Source organism: Poecilia formosa, unplaced genomic scaffold, assembly GCF_000485575.1.
Source record: "Poecilia formosa unplaced genomic scaffold, Poecilia_formosa-5.1.2 Scaffold530, whole genome shotgun sequence".
Lineage (NCBI taxonomy): Eukaryota > Metazoa > Chordata > Actinopteri > Cyprinodontiformes > Poeciliidae > Poecilia > Poecilia formosa.
In genome coordinates, this window is record NW_006800469.1 from 266,084 (window position 1) to 280,887 (window position 14,804).

General features: G+C 37.6%; 1 protein-coding gene and 1 long non-coding RNA gene across 7 annotated transcripts in view; both read left to right on the forward strand.

Moving 5' to 3' along the window:
- bbx (BBX high mobility group box domain containing) overlaps positions 1-3,971 on the forward strand; it is a 50,914-nt gene extending 46,943 nt beyond the window's left edge. For all 6 annotated transcript variants that reach the window (XM_007540261.2, XM_007540263.2, XM_007540262.2 and 3 more), the window contains 3 exons: positions 2,143-2,328; positions 2,676-2,868; positions 2,974-3,971. In XM_007540261.2, the coding sequence (XP_007540323.1) occupies positions 2,143-2,328; positions 2,676-2,868; positions 2,974-3,052 (458 nt within the window). In that variant the 3' untranslated portion in view covers positions 3,053-3,971. The remainder of the gene's footprint in view (positions 1-2,142; positions 2,329-2,675; positions 2,869-2,973) is intronic.
- A 2,768-nt stretch (positions 3,972-6,739) lies between these two features.
- Positions 6,740-14,804, forward strand: part of LOC107834135 (uncharacterized) — a 12,524-nt gene continuing 4,459 nt past the window's right edge. The window contains exons 1-2 of the long non-coding RNA XR_001659920.1: positions 6,740-6,753; positions 13,787-13,789. This is a non-coding gene — a long non-coding RNA (uncharacterized LOC107834135). The remainder of the gene's footprint in view (positions 6,754-13,786; positions 13,790-14,804) is intronic.

Consider the following 14,804-nt stretch of genomic DNA (forward strand, 5'->3'; position numbering starts at 1 on the left):
CTTTTATCATGTTATAGTCAACCTTAAAAAATATGAAGTCCTTCAACCCCTATGCTGGAACCATTAAATCAAATTTAATAGCATTGACATTTACAATAAACAAATGGTAGATTTCTATATCTGTGATCTATATTAAAATGTTAGCATTTATTGGGTCCTTTATGGCCAGGGGGTCTGAAAAGGCTGCTGACTTAATTTGGATTTAAAGAAGTGAAAATTATTGATATTTATTTTAATTATTTTTGTTGTTGTTTTTAAGACTGTAGTTGTGAAATAAGTATTGTCAGCAATTCTTCAAGTCTTCAAGCAGGGGCGGATCTAGAAAAATATTTATGGGGTGACAAGAGGGGGGCAATGATTTTTTCAGGGGTGGCAGTATATATATACAAAATATAATTTTTAACTTGCATTGTTTCAAAATGAGCTTCATGTAGCACCGAGGCTTAAAAACAATTTCTTAATGTAGTATAGTTCATTATTTGTATGTCTTTCATACTGCTGCTAATTGATATGCATTTCTGGACTGGACAGTGCCTATTGGTCGCTATGTGATTCATTGTGTCCAGAAAACCATTTTATCCCAATACAGGACAAGGAGAAATCTGTCACGAAAATATTAGTAGTGCCATCATTTGTTATTAGATATGTCTATTAAATACGACTTAAAATAAAGATTAGAAATTAGATTCTCCATGATACAAATCTATAAACAGTTTAGTTTCTGTTAGTTCTGTCAAGATGCAAGAATGGGTGAATTTCTATTTATATTGGTCAATCATTTTATTTTAAACATGCTGTTGGAGCCGTAGTTTGATGACTGTTAGAAATATCTCCACGATTTGCGAACAGAGGGGATTAGCTCAGTTTTTGTCGCTTGTTTAACTTTTAGGAATTGCAGCGGCTGCAGTGCGCCACAATAAAGATACAATAAAGCTGTTAAACAGGTGAAGAACCAAACTAGACAAAACCACTTCTGATTGTTTGCCAAGCCAAACATCCAATAAAAGTTCCATCAAGCCACTACTGAGGCACTGGGGTCAAGTTTCTCGACACAGGCAAAAGAAGGTTCAATGTCCAAACTTATTGATTGTTCTTGATGATTTATTTTCCTCTTTCACCAATTACAGAGCTCAAACTTTCCTCTGTTCTCATGCTACCTCTCTTGCTCTGGTAAAAACCATGAGCTCTGCAACCCAAATGCATGCTGGTCCTTCACCAGGCCCCTACACTTATAGAAAGTGGACCAACCCAGATTACTTCCTGTCTAAATTTAGAAAATAAATAAGAAAAATAATAAAACAAAAAATAAATAAAATCAACAGTTATCCATCAATGCTGCTGGCGCTCACGCTTCCCGCTACTTAGCAGTGGGTGTCAGGTTACATTGTGTTGCATTCAATATTGTCGGAAAAAAGAGTTCCATGCGCTTAATGTCCGATTTGCCATAACTATTTATTGAATTCATTGTCGCTAGCTGGGTTGGCAACAGGGGTGACAAGGCTCTCGCTTGGGATGGCAACTGCCACCCCAGTAGATCCGCCCCTGTCTTCAAGTAACTTAATTACCCAGTAATATTTTAACATTTCCTGTCAACTGGACATTTTTAACACAAAAACACGGTGGGCCACTGGTGGGCTCCCTCAGCCCCCCGACCACTGGGCCTAGCAAGTTTTCTGGGGGAAATCCTGAATACAGAGTTAATTTACATGCAGCTCCAGTCAAATTAACTTCTAATCCAATTAAAACTTTATCCACTCAGTCATGTCATGTTTTGTTTCCACCTTAGCCTAACGGTTCATGAACCTCAACAGCTGCTGTGACAGATTTTGCTAGCATGCTGACTTTTTCTTATAGATTATGGAATATATTTTTTCATGCTGAAAAAACTGTAGTACAACATCCTCTTTTATTTTACATGAAGTAAATACAGTTTTGCACTTAGTCAGGTTTTTGTTTTGTTTGCTCAGCTTTGAAATGTTGTGAATAATGAGGTTATCTGTTGTGCAGGGCTGGTTTGTCCTTTTTGCTGTGCTTTTGTGGGAATGTTATGCAAACTCTTTATCTGCTGTACCCTTCCTGTCACAAACTGTGAAAAGTCGAAGTTATGTTGGTATGATTGATGTGTTTTGTGCAATGTTGCAGTGGAACAGAGTAACTGCTGGCAGTTGGATTCAGTTTCAAAAGCCCAGCCCTCTGCTTCCATGTTCCCTGACATCCATGGTGCCTCCAGCGTGGAGATGCTGGTTGGCAGCCAGAAGAGGAAGGCTAGGAAGTCCAGGATTACACACTTGGTGCGCACGGCTGATGGCAGTGTTTCTGCAGCTGAAGGTGAGTTCTCAGGTGCTTCATTTATGAATCGTTGTGCTTATGGTCTGGGATTTTAACTTTTAACTTGAGCAGCGAGAGGAAAGAAAATGGACTTGTGTTGTTGGGCTGAGGATTTTCTAGTCATTTAAATAATACTACAAAAGTCAGCATAAATACTCTTGGACTAATATACATGTTTGGGGCTTCACTATGATTGATATACTACACTATAAAGTAACATTTTGCTGTTTTAAGATACCCATTTCATACAGTATATTCTGCCTAAATCACCAAATAAGTGAAATGTGTGTTTTGCTAATTTTTTAGATATGTTCATATGAATTTTTATTTTATTTTATTTTTTACAGAAAACAAAGCTAGGGATCTAAAACAGGAACAGGATAAGAAGCCATTAAACCAACTGAATTTATGCAATGAAAAAAGGTGCTACATCAGTCCCACAGCAGAGGAGACTGGGCGGAACACCTTGCCACCAGAGCTACCTGCTTTCTTCAGCTTGGCAGCCCTTGCTGAGGTAGCAGCCATGGAAAATGTTCACAGGTAAAGAGCTTGGGCTTTCCTCATGTATTGTTCAGTAGATGGATAACAACATGAGATGTCTTGGTAGACTTGTGATGTTTGTCCTGTCTCATGTCCATATTTCAGAGGCCAGAGAAGCTTAGCTAAAAGCCAGAAGAAAGAACTTGCACAAACTCCGGTTCTCATATCCTGCGCTGATCAGTGAAGTTATCCTGCTGCTTCTGGAAGAAGATGACATGAACAATAGTAGTGAAGCTTTGCTTTTCTGAGAGGTCATTTGTTTGGACGGCTCGGACAAACTCCAGACTCTGATTTTGCTTGAATCTAATATATGGGGAAAGAAACCCTCTCCTCTTCTCCGGCTTGCCCCTCTGTTGGTGTCTCAGTGTTTCATCCTGAGCCTTTGTTAGGCTTCAGGGAGAATACTTTTCTCAAAGTATAGCTTTGTGTCTTCAATGGATGATGTACTTGACACTCAGTGAATTCCCTACAGTAAGTGGTGGTTAGTACAGTCCAGTTGTTGAGAAACAAGTAGAGTAGGTAAGGTGGACTTTCAGGTAGACTGTTTTCTCAAGCTCACTAGCTGCTTTGAGAAAAATAGTCATAAGAACATTTGAGCTGTTGATCTGTTGCCGAGCAGCAGGTCAACAGCTCCTGTGTTATGCAAACTAAAATCATCCCTTTGTCAATAGTTTTTAGATATAAAGGGGGCCATTTATATACTTCCATCACAGTTCCACATACATCACAACTTGAAGAGAGATGGGGTCTTAACTTTTGGAAGGAGCTTTATGAATTGCTTTCTTGGTTTTCAGTATCTCTGCTGTAGTGATCAGAAGATCCTCAGCTTGGGCAGAAAGGAGGATTTGAGGATTTGGTTCATCTGTCAGGAATCCTCAGTGATCCTACAATTAATGCAAGCTCTCGCTGCTGTGTACCGCAGTGACATGGATCACTCCCAACAGCCACATGCACAAAAGATTCATCTACACTGATGTGTTCCATATGTATGGAAATGAAAACATCAACAATGGCACGTTTTGTGGCTGCAGTCACTATGTACTGTTTAGCACCGCCACCGAAAAGAAACACCATCTATATTTACACCTGATTAGTCTGTGCAACAAAACCAAGCTTTCCTCAGTTCATGGCTTCCTTTTTATAGGAAGCCATATACAACAGATTTGTTGTATATTGTTATAAGGAAGCCATTTTGAAGGTTATGTGTGACTGAAAAGACCTCACTTTTGAAATGGGGCTGTGAAAGTGCTTTTGACTTGCAGTCATGTTTATCTTGTTTTACCTGATGAATAGTTCCCGCACCTCTCTGAACACATTTGTATGTGGACAAGCTTCTTTGCCTCCAGCTTCATCCCAAAATAACTTTTAACCAGGGTAAATGATCGTGACAGACTTCCTTTAAAGCTGTGGTATGTTACTCTTGTAAAAAATATGTTTTTTTTACATATTTGTTAAAACTGTCATTATGTTGTGACAGTATGATATGAGACAAGTAATCTGTGAAAAAAAAATGAGTTCCTCTGCCTCCTCCCAGTACAAACTACAGAAATACACAGCTCAGTCAGAAACAACCAATCAGAGCCAGGAGGAGGGTCTTAGTGCTGTCAAACACTCTAATATATGCGCTGCACTCACCCCCTCTCGTCTTGCTTTCTACAATGTTTCAGATTGTCCCTATCAGACCACCTATAATGGCAGGTTAGGTTAGTTGTTTCTTCGCCATTAGCACCATGAGCAGCACGTACATGTGGTTGACTGACATCGCTAAGACCTTCCTCCTGGCTCTGATTGGTTGTTTCTGGTTGGGAGTGTTGCATTTCTTCAGACAGCAACAGCAGCTCAGGGAGAAGGCGGAGAAGATCAATCTTTTCACTGACTCATAGTATACTGTCAGGACATACTGACAGTTTTAGCAAATATTTTAAAAACTGTTTTTTATATATAAAAACATAGCCCAGTTTTAACAACTACTTGTTCAGTTCATTTTGGTGATATACTAATTTAGTGACCTAGTATGTATCAATGAGCATTTTATATTTATGAGAAGATTTTTTAGTTTAAGCAAAGTTTATGTCAACTAATGTTGGACTGAATGTTAAGAGAAATGCAAATCCCCTACATCTGAACTAGAGTTCATAATAGCAGAGGACTTTGCTATTGCTTATGTTTCTGTTCAGTGTACCTGAAAGTCAGGTGCCTGTTTTTAAAGCCGGCTTCTCAGAACTAAAATCTAGCCTTAACCCTCCCACCTGCACGCTGTTTGCCACCACAAAGCCGTGAAGCAGATTTATCATCTTGGTTTTAGCATATTTAAACAGTAGAATGCAGTTTTCTCACCACTTGAGAAAAATATTTTAATTTCTTGTCTGCATAATTTCCACAGAGCATTCATTGCTTGTGTATTCAGTTTCAAACTGCACTAATTTGAAATCAAAATGATGAAATTTAAATTGCACATGGAAGAGTAAAGCAATGCCCCCACTAGCCACAGGGCTCTTCTACCATAGTTGTGTCTTCGACGTACTGAATCAAGCTGGCTGTAGTTTCCACATGAAAAAACAGCAGTCTGCACTGTGAAGCAAGTTTTAATGGCCTTTTAAAGCAACTTCAGGTTCAGTTCATGATTTTGTCTTATTACCTGTGTCATCTGTATGCTTGAAACCTTCCTTACTCCAAAGCATCAGAAATCCACCAATCAGTGCACATAACAGGGAAAATTAATGAAATAGACAGTAGTATAGAACCATCATCCAGCTTTGACAGAAACAATTTTAAGTTTGCTCTTTTCTATTAATAGTTTTTTTCAGGGCCTAATTCAGGGGTCTGCAACATATTGCTCCTGAGCTGCATTTGGCACTTTGGACATTCCAAAATGGCTTCATAACTTTGGGTAAAGTTATATATAGATTTTGCAGTTGAAGGTTATGTTAACTGGTCTCTCCAAATTGCTCTTAGTGTGGGTGTGGATGGTTGTTTATCCTATGTGTGTCTATGTTGCCCAGTGAGGGACTGGAGACCTGTCCAGGCGTACCCTGCCCCTTGCCCAGTAGCTATATTTCCATTACAAATGTGCACAAATCTTTTTCTATATTCTGCTAACATAAACCCTCACCCCCCCACACACAATTTTGCAATTGCGGTGTTTCCATTAAATAAGAAATTAGATTAAAATCTTATGTGAATAAGTTTTTAATAACTTCCAAAAAGTTATTAAAAGTTATGGCAACGAAGAATGTAAACAATTACATAATAATCATAATTTAACCATGGCCCTAGCCAGTTGGCTTATCCCCAGCAGCTAACGACTGCTGCAGATTAACCACCAGCTCTCTCCCTGCAGTACAAGTGAATGGAGATGACAGATAAATGCAACATAATTAGTAAAATCTATTTTTTCTTTGATTAGATTATTATCATTATGTATCACTCATCTTTTGGCACAAGTTTTTTTATGATTATTTTACAACCTAAAAATGGAAATAAAATTGTGGTTATTTAAGAATCACAACAAATGTCAAAATATATATTTATTGAAAAAAGTAGGTGGTCTTTTTTCAAAGTATCATGCAAAATTTTAAACACATTTTATTTATCTGGACTGATGGCAAAAATGGCTTCTTGGATTATAAAGGTTGAATTCGCCTGACATAGAATAGAGAAGCTCTTTCGCAGTCCTACTATAAGTAAATATTTAACACTTTAATAAAGTATTAAGGCAAGACATTAAAAAAACTTAAATATAAACATTTAAATCCTTCTGAATAGTACTAATGAATAAAATTAACTTGTGCCTTATACTCATAACAAGTGACACATTTAGGAATAATAAATATAGCTTTAGCTGTACAATAGTTCATTCATTTCATGCATCCATTTTTTTGCATTGTTTCTTTTATGCTAAATTGTTTTTCAGCTCTATTTCATTTTGTTTTATTTTATTATTTATTATGTCAGTCCAACTCTGTTTGTTTTAGATGTACAGCAAGTGCTGAGGTGATCAAGTCAGTCTTATTATACCAGTAAACATCATCCTTACGGTTTGGGTTAGTTTTACCCAATCTACTGAAGAAACCTGCTTCATAGTGTAGGCTTGCGTTTAAGTCTCAGATCCAGTGTTTGCTTAGTCTGATTTGTTTCATAGTATAAGAAAGCTAGCTAGAGCTAGTGGAGGCAAGGCATTTAGCTGATTCCTGTTGTTGTTGCTCAGAGTATATATGCATATATATATTTCTGTATAGATCAACAATACTCGATGAGAGTCATTTCATTCCAAAGTCCCTGTTTTTATTTCAGCAATGCAGGTTGTTGTCTTCCCAGATTTGCTGGAATCTTCACAAGCTCATTGATGAACAGAAAAAAAAAACTTGTCTGCAGTTTTTACCATGACCAACAGCCACACCTCCTTCCCCTGGAGCTCTTTGTTCCTCTGTGTGTAGTCCAATACTTCCATGACCACATTCTAGATAAAATTCTACTGCAATTTAGATAGATTATGTTTGTTTTTTTTTGTATTTTATTTAATATTGTTCCTTTTTTATTAAAAAAATGAGGCTTTTCATTGTTCACAAGTGTGTGAACAATGGATGCACTTGTACTTATCTGGTGGATAAACAATACGCTAGTCCTGTTAGCCCTGCAGCTGGTGTATGTCCTAAAGATGCTTTTTGCTATGGAATGTCACACAAAATGGGTTTTAGAAACCTGGAATTGCTCATTTGGGTTTAAAATACAACAGAGTAGCACAATAGACTACAGAGAACCAAACTACAGTCTGTCATAATTTTAATAAGAATCGGTAATAAGAATGGAAATGTATATCTTCAGGTGTAAGAAACTTCCATCATTGAAACAGAATTGAAAAACACGTGCTTTTGTTTTGTCGAAAATAAGGAGTCCCTGCGCCTGTGTCCACATCAACCCTCAACACCCTACCTTCTTAAAGGAATATACCTCCTTACAGCAAGTGAGTTTATTGACATTTGCCAAAGAAAATGAATGGTATGGTTCGAAGGGAAATCCTGTTGGAGGAAATATAAATCATGCTAGCGTAACTGTTGCACTGGATTTTTTAGATGTTTAAATCTTCAGGTAACATTATCAGTACAATTCATTGTAATTATCTAATAAAATTGTGTTTGTTTTTGAATTCAGAGTTTGACTCAACCTCAACACAAGGAATATAAAGTATTTGCACCTTATGACCCAAACCAAAATTATCATGGTCGTTAAACAAAAAAATAAATAAATATATTTCATCCACTCACAGTAGTTTGGGAATTCCTCCATGTACCTAAACATCCAGTAAAAACTGCACATCTACAGATTAGCCCTTCATCCTCTTGACTTTTCTATTTAAAAATGCTTCTTTAAGGTTCAAAATTCTTATATTAGTTACAAAGATTAACTATAATACCCCTTTGTGCTAGTACTGTCTTCTTGAATGTAATCATTTTCTACCTATATTTTTCTAATTCAGCCTTGATTGTACCGTAGGTATGCTATGACGGTATACTGTTGCTTCTGTGCATATTTTGTTCTAACAATTAATGTAAGGACAGCTGCTGCACTGTTAATTCAGTGGAAGTGCGATGAGTTTGCCCAAACGACTTCTTGGAGCAAGTGAGCATCCATGAAACTGACAACTATTGACTGTTGCATTGAGTTTTGGGGTAATCTTTCTCCGGTTCGAAAGTAGGGACAATCCTGCAAAGCAGAATATTTTTGTGCGAGTTTTAGCTTATTTATAGCTCTTCAAAGTTTAGTCAAACTTCAAACAGAAAAAAAAGCATTATATGTATTAGCTTATACATAATCATGTATGAGATCATTCATCCTTAACTAGAATGTAGATTACGCCTTCCTTATTTTTAATCTAAGTTTGCAATGATAGTTTTCAATGCCTACCTAACTGATAAGTTGTATAACAATTGACATTATTAACCATGTGCTTGCCATACATTATGTAAACAATGTTCTTCATGATGTGCTAATTTGATTGTTAAAGCCCAATTTCTTTAGTGCTGCCTTGCCTTACTGTATTCCCATTGTATTGTGGGATCCCCCTTCTCCTTATCAAGCCCACATTGCTGTCAGAACACTGTTTGATGACACAACTATTGCTTGTACAACACCTATTAAAATAACTTCTGTTAAACCTGTCTGTGTGTGTGTGAGAGATAAATTTTATCTATGCATGTCAGTTTTATTTGATTTTGTTTTGGTAACTCCTGGTTAAGGCTGAAGTATGTAACTTACATAAAAAAGGTCTTTTACAGATTTCTTAAAACTATCACTGTGTCATAATATGAGACGGATAATCTGAAAATGTTCAGATTTTTCAGATTATCAGAAAGAGCAGATAACCTGCTGTTATCAACAGAGTTATGGAGCTCCATCAGAGGGTCAATCCCCCTCATTTATACTGTCACACATACATTACAACAGGTGTGTATGTGTAACATACATACCTGGTATGTCACACATACAGTAAAGCTCTAGACTAAAAAGTCTAGAGCTCTAGTAAATTTTCTGAGCTGTGCCTAAGAAGTCTACAGCTCAGAAAAGAAGGGATAAGTTAAAAGGCTCAGGCAGACACAATCCTAGCCTGTTTGGCTCCCTTGTTGAACCGCCTTTCCTGCACCACCATACCCCCTCCCCCTCCACAAAGTTGTTGATGTGGGTGGGAGATCTGGGGGGATGAGGATGGTTTGCATTAAGCACTATTGACATTCAGATCCTCTGGTTGTAAGAGCAGGGGCACGAGGGGTATTTGAGGCTCAGGGGGCGGGATGGAGGTGCGCTTAAGCCGTCCCCCACAAGATGCTATCCTTGCCCACATCAGATATGGGCAAGATATGGGTTTCTGATATGGGCAGTTGCCTCAGGTGATGAAGGGACATCACAGTTGTCTAAGCCAGATAACCTATTTTAATAATCCCTCAGTTTTACTGCATTCCAGAGAGATGATTCTACTTTTAAACCCTGGTTTGAAAGGGTAATAGGGGTGGAGGGAACTCATCAGGGCCAGGTAGACTTCCTGGAAAAATCAGTTTACGAAATTAAAGGAGGTATCTTGTATCTGAAGTGTGAAGCTTCAGGTACAAAGTTATGGAGCTGGAAAATTCAATTACCTGGGTCGGTCATATAGTTTTTCACAAGACGCTCTGTAGAATCAGCAGCTATTTTGTTTGGCCTTCCTATGAAAAGTGTCAGTTCACTTTCAGGTAAATGATTCAGTGAATGGCAGCTACAACCGCTGCCAATCATTGGAGCACCTTTTGAAAGGCACCTTTTGTGGGCTCATTAGAAAGGAGATCTACTTTTCATCATTGGTAATATTCAAACATTACTAATATCTGAGGCCTTTGTACTCAGATCTATTGCTATCTGACATGTTGCTAACTCATACCTGCCAAGTCTCCCATTTTGGCTGGGAAACTACCATATTTTACCTGTCTTGGCATGCTCCCATATTAGCATTTTCCTGTAAATTTCTTGTATTAGAATAATTACGTCGCAACCCTGTCTCCTGCAGCTTTTCTCTAGAGTAGGAATACCTAGAGAAATTCTCACAGATTGTGGGACAAACTTTTTGTCCAAATTATTGCAACAGGTTTACATGTTGCTATAGGAATTAAGGGACTTTTCACCCCCATTTAGACGGGCTTGTGGAATTGTAGGAGCTATTTCTCTATTTTCAGTCAAATCTTAGAATTTAGATTATTTAGTTTATTTTATTTGCTTATTTTCTAATTGATTTATAATTAGAAATTTTGTTTAATACTAGTTATTTAGAATACATTTTTTGGTTACTAATTCACTTAATTAGTTAATTTCAGTTTTGGACATTGGTGTTTCACAGTATAAATACTTAAGTTTTAGGTAGCTCATGCACATGGGTGGTCAAATTGGTCATATAGTTTTTTACCATTTAGTCACTTCAGTTAGTCATCAATCATCAGTTGCCAGTCATCAGTCTACCAGTCAGTCAATCAGTCAGAGAACAGGAGCAGGAATCAGAGCAGGAGAAGCAGCAGAATCCTGTGATTGCCTGAATATGGAATAAAGCAACAAAGAACTGAATTTTAATTTTTTAATTTTTTTTTATCTTTTTGGACTGCGTAAGCCAGAAACCCATGGTGCATCAGGTGACTATTTGAGTTGGATTCACCTTTTGTTTTGATCACCTTTAAGTTTTAAGTTTTTTTTATTTTTGAATTTCAGTTTTGGACAAACAGTCACTACACGAATAATATGACCACTCTCAAAAATATGCTGCACAAGTTTTGTTTCTGACACAAGTTACCTGTTTATTGCTTGTCAGGAGGTTCCACTGGTTTCTCACACTTCGAACTATCTATGGCCGCCAAGTGAGACACCCACTAGATCTGCAGTAGGACTGCAGATAAGACCCAAAGTCTGAGGATGAAAACACTGAAGCATTTTAGGCAATATGAGAGCGAGATTTCCTGCAATCGCCCTCTCTGAGAGGGAGATAGCAGGAAATGGCATTATTTGCACAACATAAAAGCAACCCAACAACATAAGACCTGATATGAAGGCCAGAGACAAAAGGTTCCGTTACTGCTTCCCACCAGCTATAACAAGCTTAGAATGCTTAGCTCAATACTTAGAATGTGATTACAGTAACTAGAACACACAATAAGACCAGAGGTAAGGTTCTGCTACGAGAGTAGTGAAATGTATTGGTGTATTAATAACCACAGACCAGAAAATAAGTTTAAACTGGCTTATTTATTTAAAAAGAAAGGAAATAACAATATTACAAACAGTTGACATACATTTAACACAAAATTCAATCAAAAATAGTTTCCCTGTTTCTTTCAGAATATTTTGTTTAATCCCTGTTTGGAAATTTAAACCTAATTAAAGGAGTATTAAAGGGGGTATTAAAAGGTCAGGTATTAAATTTTTATTCAACCTAGGTTATTTAATTTCCAGTTAATACTGCTAATCCACTTTGATTTACAGTGTTTTGTCTTTTAAGTCTATTTGAGTTACTTTGTATTTTTTTTAAGAGGTTAAGTTTTTTAATTTCTTGTTTTAATCATTTATTATTTCTATTTTAAACCCCACAGAATTGTTTAAATTTCTGTGGTTTGAAGAAAAATAAAATAAAATAAAATACAACAGAAAACAATTCAGCAAAAGACATGTGCTTCAAATGTAATGTCTTTTTCTCTGATTATCCTGAAGGATTAATCCTGTTTCTCTGACTCCACTGTTAATTCAGCAGCAAGCATGGGCAGTCCATCCATCCATCCATCCATCCATCCATCCATCCATCCATCCATCCATTTTCTATACACCCTAGTCCCTTAGTGGGGTTGTGAAGGTTGCTGGTGCCTATCTCTAGCTAACGTTCCGGGCGAGAGGCGGGGTACACCCTGGACAGGTCGCCAGTCTGTTGCAGGGCTCAGGTCATACCAGTTTGGATGATGCATAACGTCCAGCAGAGGGCGTAGCTCCTGCTAGACGGCAGTTAAAAGGTGCCTTGGGTTACAGCTCGCCATCTTGTTTCTCACTCAGAGAATCCAACTCGGCAATCGACTCGGAATTTCCCGGTCAAATTTTCCAGCAGAACCTTAAAGCAGGGCCGGCCCAGGGCCCTAAGCGAAATGTGGTTTTGGGGCCCTCTAGTTCTGCTAACAACGTGGACTGGCTGCAATCAGAAGACCGATCATTAAATCATTCACTCACCTATAAACTTATTGCATCTCTGGCAATGCTGTTTACATTAAATACATGTATAATATAGGATACATTTATTGCCAACCGGTTTATCAAAAAGTTGATTTCTGGGCATCAATTTCCTTAATTTTGGGGGATTGTGATTGGCCAATAATTACATGTGAAGCCCATCTTATCCCCTAATCTTATCTTCGTCAGCAAAGGTTTAAAATTCAGTTTCTGTCCTCTTCTGCTCTACAGTGAGAGGTTTGACTGACAGACCGGCCCACCAGATCAGGTCTGAATGTTTACAGTTAACAATATTCACCCCACTATTGTAACTCAGTGACTTTCTTGCTATAGTTAGCAACATTTCAAAGAAAAAAAATTAATATCAGCCAAAATCAAAATCGGCAGGTCAGGCTTTTATAAGATCGGTAACCAGGGGATTGGCCAGAAAACTGCAATCGGTGCAGCCCTACACACATATTCATGACATTCTTTGTTTAAATACATTTCTCTTAAGCGTAGCTCCAATAGCTAAAAATTTAATTTACACCAGGTGAGTCTTTCTCCCCTGAGAATGTGGACCGGTACTGGTAAGGTACTGGACTGATTCTGAGTCTTCAAATGATTTTAACAGAAGTTTCCCATAACTTAGAAGTTGATGTAAAATAATGTTTGTTTTAGCCACAAAATGATTATGCTCAGCAGCAAACAACATATCCCCACCTACAGCATAGAGTAGCTCATCAATGTAGCAGCTATGTAGCTTGACGTAAAAACATTTTGCTAGACAATGTCAGACATTGCGAAGTTTTAATTATTATCAGACGTTATCAAACACGGTGTTTTAAAGCCAAAATACCTCAGAAATATACAGAGCAAAACATAAGAATAATGTCATTTAAAGTTTAAGCTTCACACAAACACAAAGACCCTATCATAAATGTTTGGCTGTTGAACTGGACCGTTGGTGGTCGACCGCGGTAAAGCTAGCCGGCTCTGACTCCAGCCGGCCCAGTACACAATATACAAGTGCACGACATTATGGTACACCCATTTACGTGCTGCTTTCACAATAAAAGCGCACATCCGGTCCAAGTTTGAACTACTCAAATCCAGCCGCAGCATTTGCAAACAGAAAATAATATATAAATGCTGAGAAACTAATACAAAAATCCTACCACTTCTGGGTGACAGAGAGACACCTCTAGAACAGAACCAGAAAGTGGCAACCAGATCTGATGTGTAATTTCAAAATAAAACACTATCAAAAGTCATTTTTTTTATCTTTTTCCACTAAATTGCCGTGCTCATTGCTGAGAAACTCTCTGTTTCTAAAGACTGCTACCACTTCTAGGTGACAGACACCTCTAGAACAGAACCAGAAAGTGGCAACTAGATCTGATGTATAATTAGAAAAATCTGTATATAAATAAGATGATTGAGTGAGGCAACTCTTTACATTTTCTACTTATTTTTGTATATAAAAGTAAAAACGTATTGTTTAAAAAGGATTTAATTTTGAAATTATAGATCATATGTGTTTGATATTTTCTGGTTCTGTTCTAGAGGTGTCCCTCTGTCACCCAGAAGTGGTAGGATTCATTGGAAACAGAAAGTTTTTCAGCAATGAGCACGGCAAATTAGTGGGAAAAAAGTAAAAATTTGATTGTTCATTAGGTTTTTATTGTTGAAATAACACATCAGATCTGGTTGCCACTTTCTGGTTCTGTTCTAGAGGTGTCCCTCTGTCACCCAGAAGTGGTAGCAGTCTTTGGAAACAGAGAGTTTCTCAGCAATGGGCACGGCAACTTAGGTGGAACAGATCCAAAGTACTACTTTAATGGTCTTTTATTTTGAAATTCCACATCAGATCTAGTTGCAACTTCCTGGTTCTGTTCTAGAGGTGTCCCTCTGTCACACAGAAGTGGTAGCAGTCTTTGGAAACAGAGAGTTTCTCAGCAATGGGCACAGCAACTTAGGTGGAACAGATCCAAAGTACTACTTTAATGGTCTTTTATTTTGAAATTCCACATCAGATCTAGTTGCAACTTTCTAGTTCTCTTCTAGAAGTCTCCCTCTGTCATCCAGAAGTGGTAGGATTCATTGGAAACAGAGATTCTCAGCAATGGGCACTGCAACTTACAGGAAAAAGATAAAAATGACTTTTTTGATAGGCTTTTATTTTGAAATTGTACATCAGATCTACTTGCAACTTTCTGGTTCTGTTCTAGAGGTGT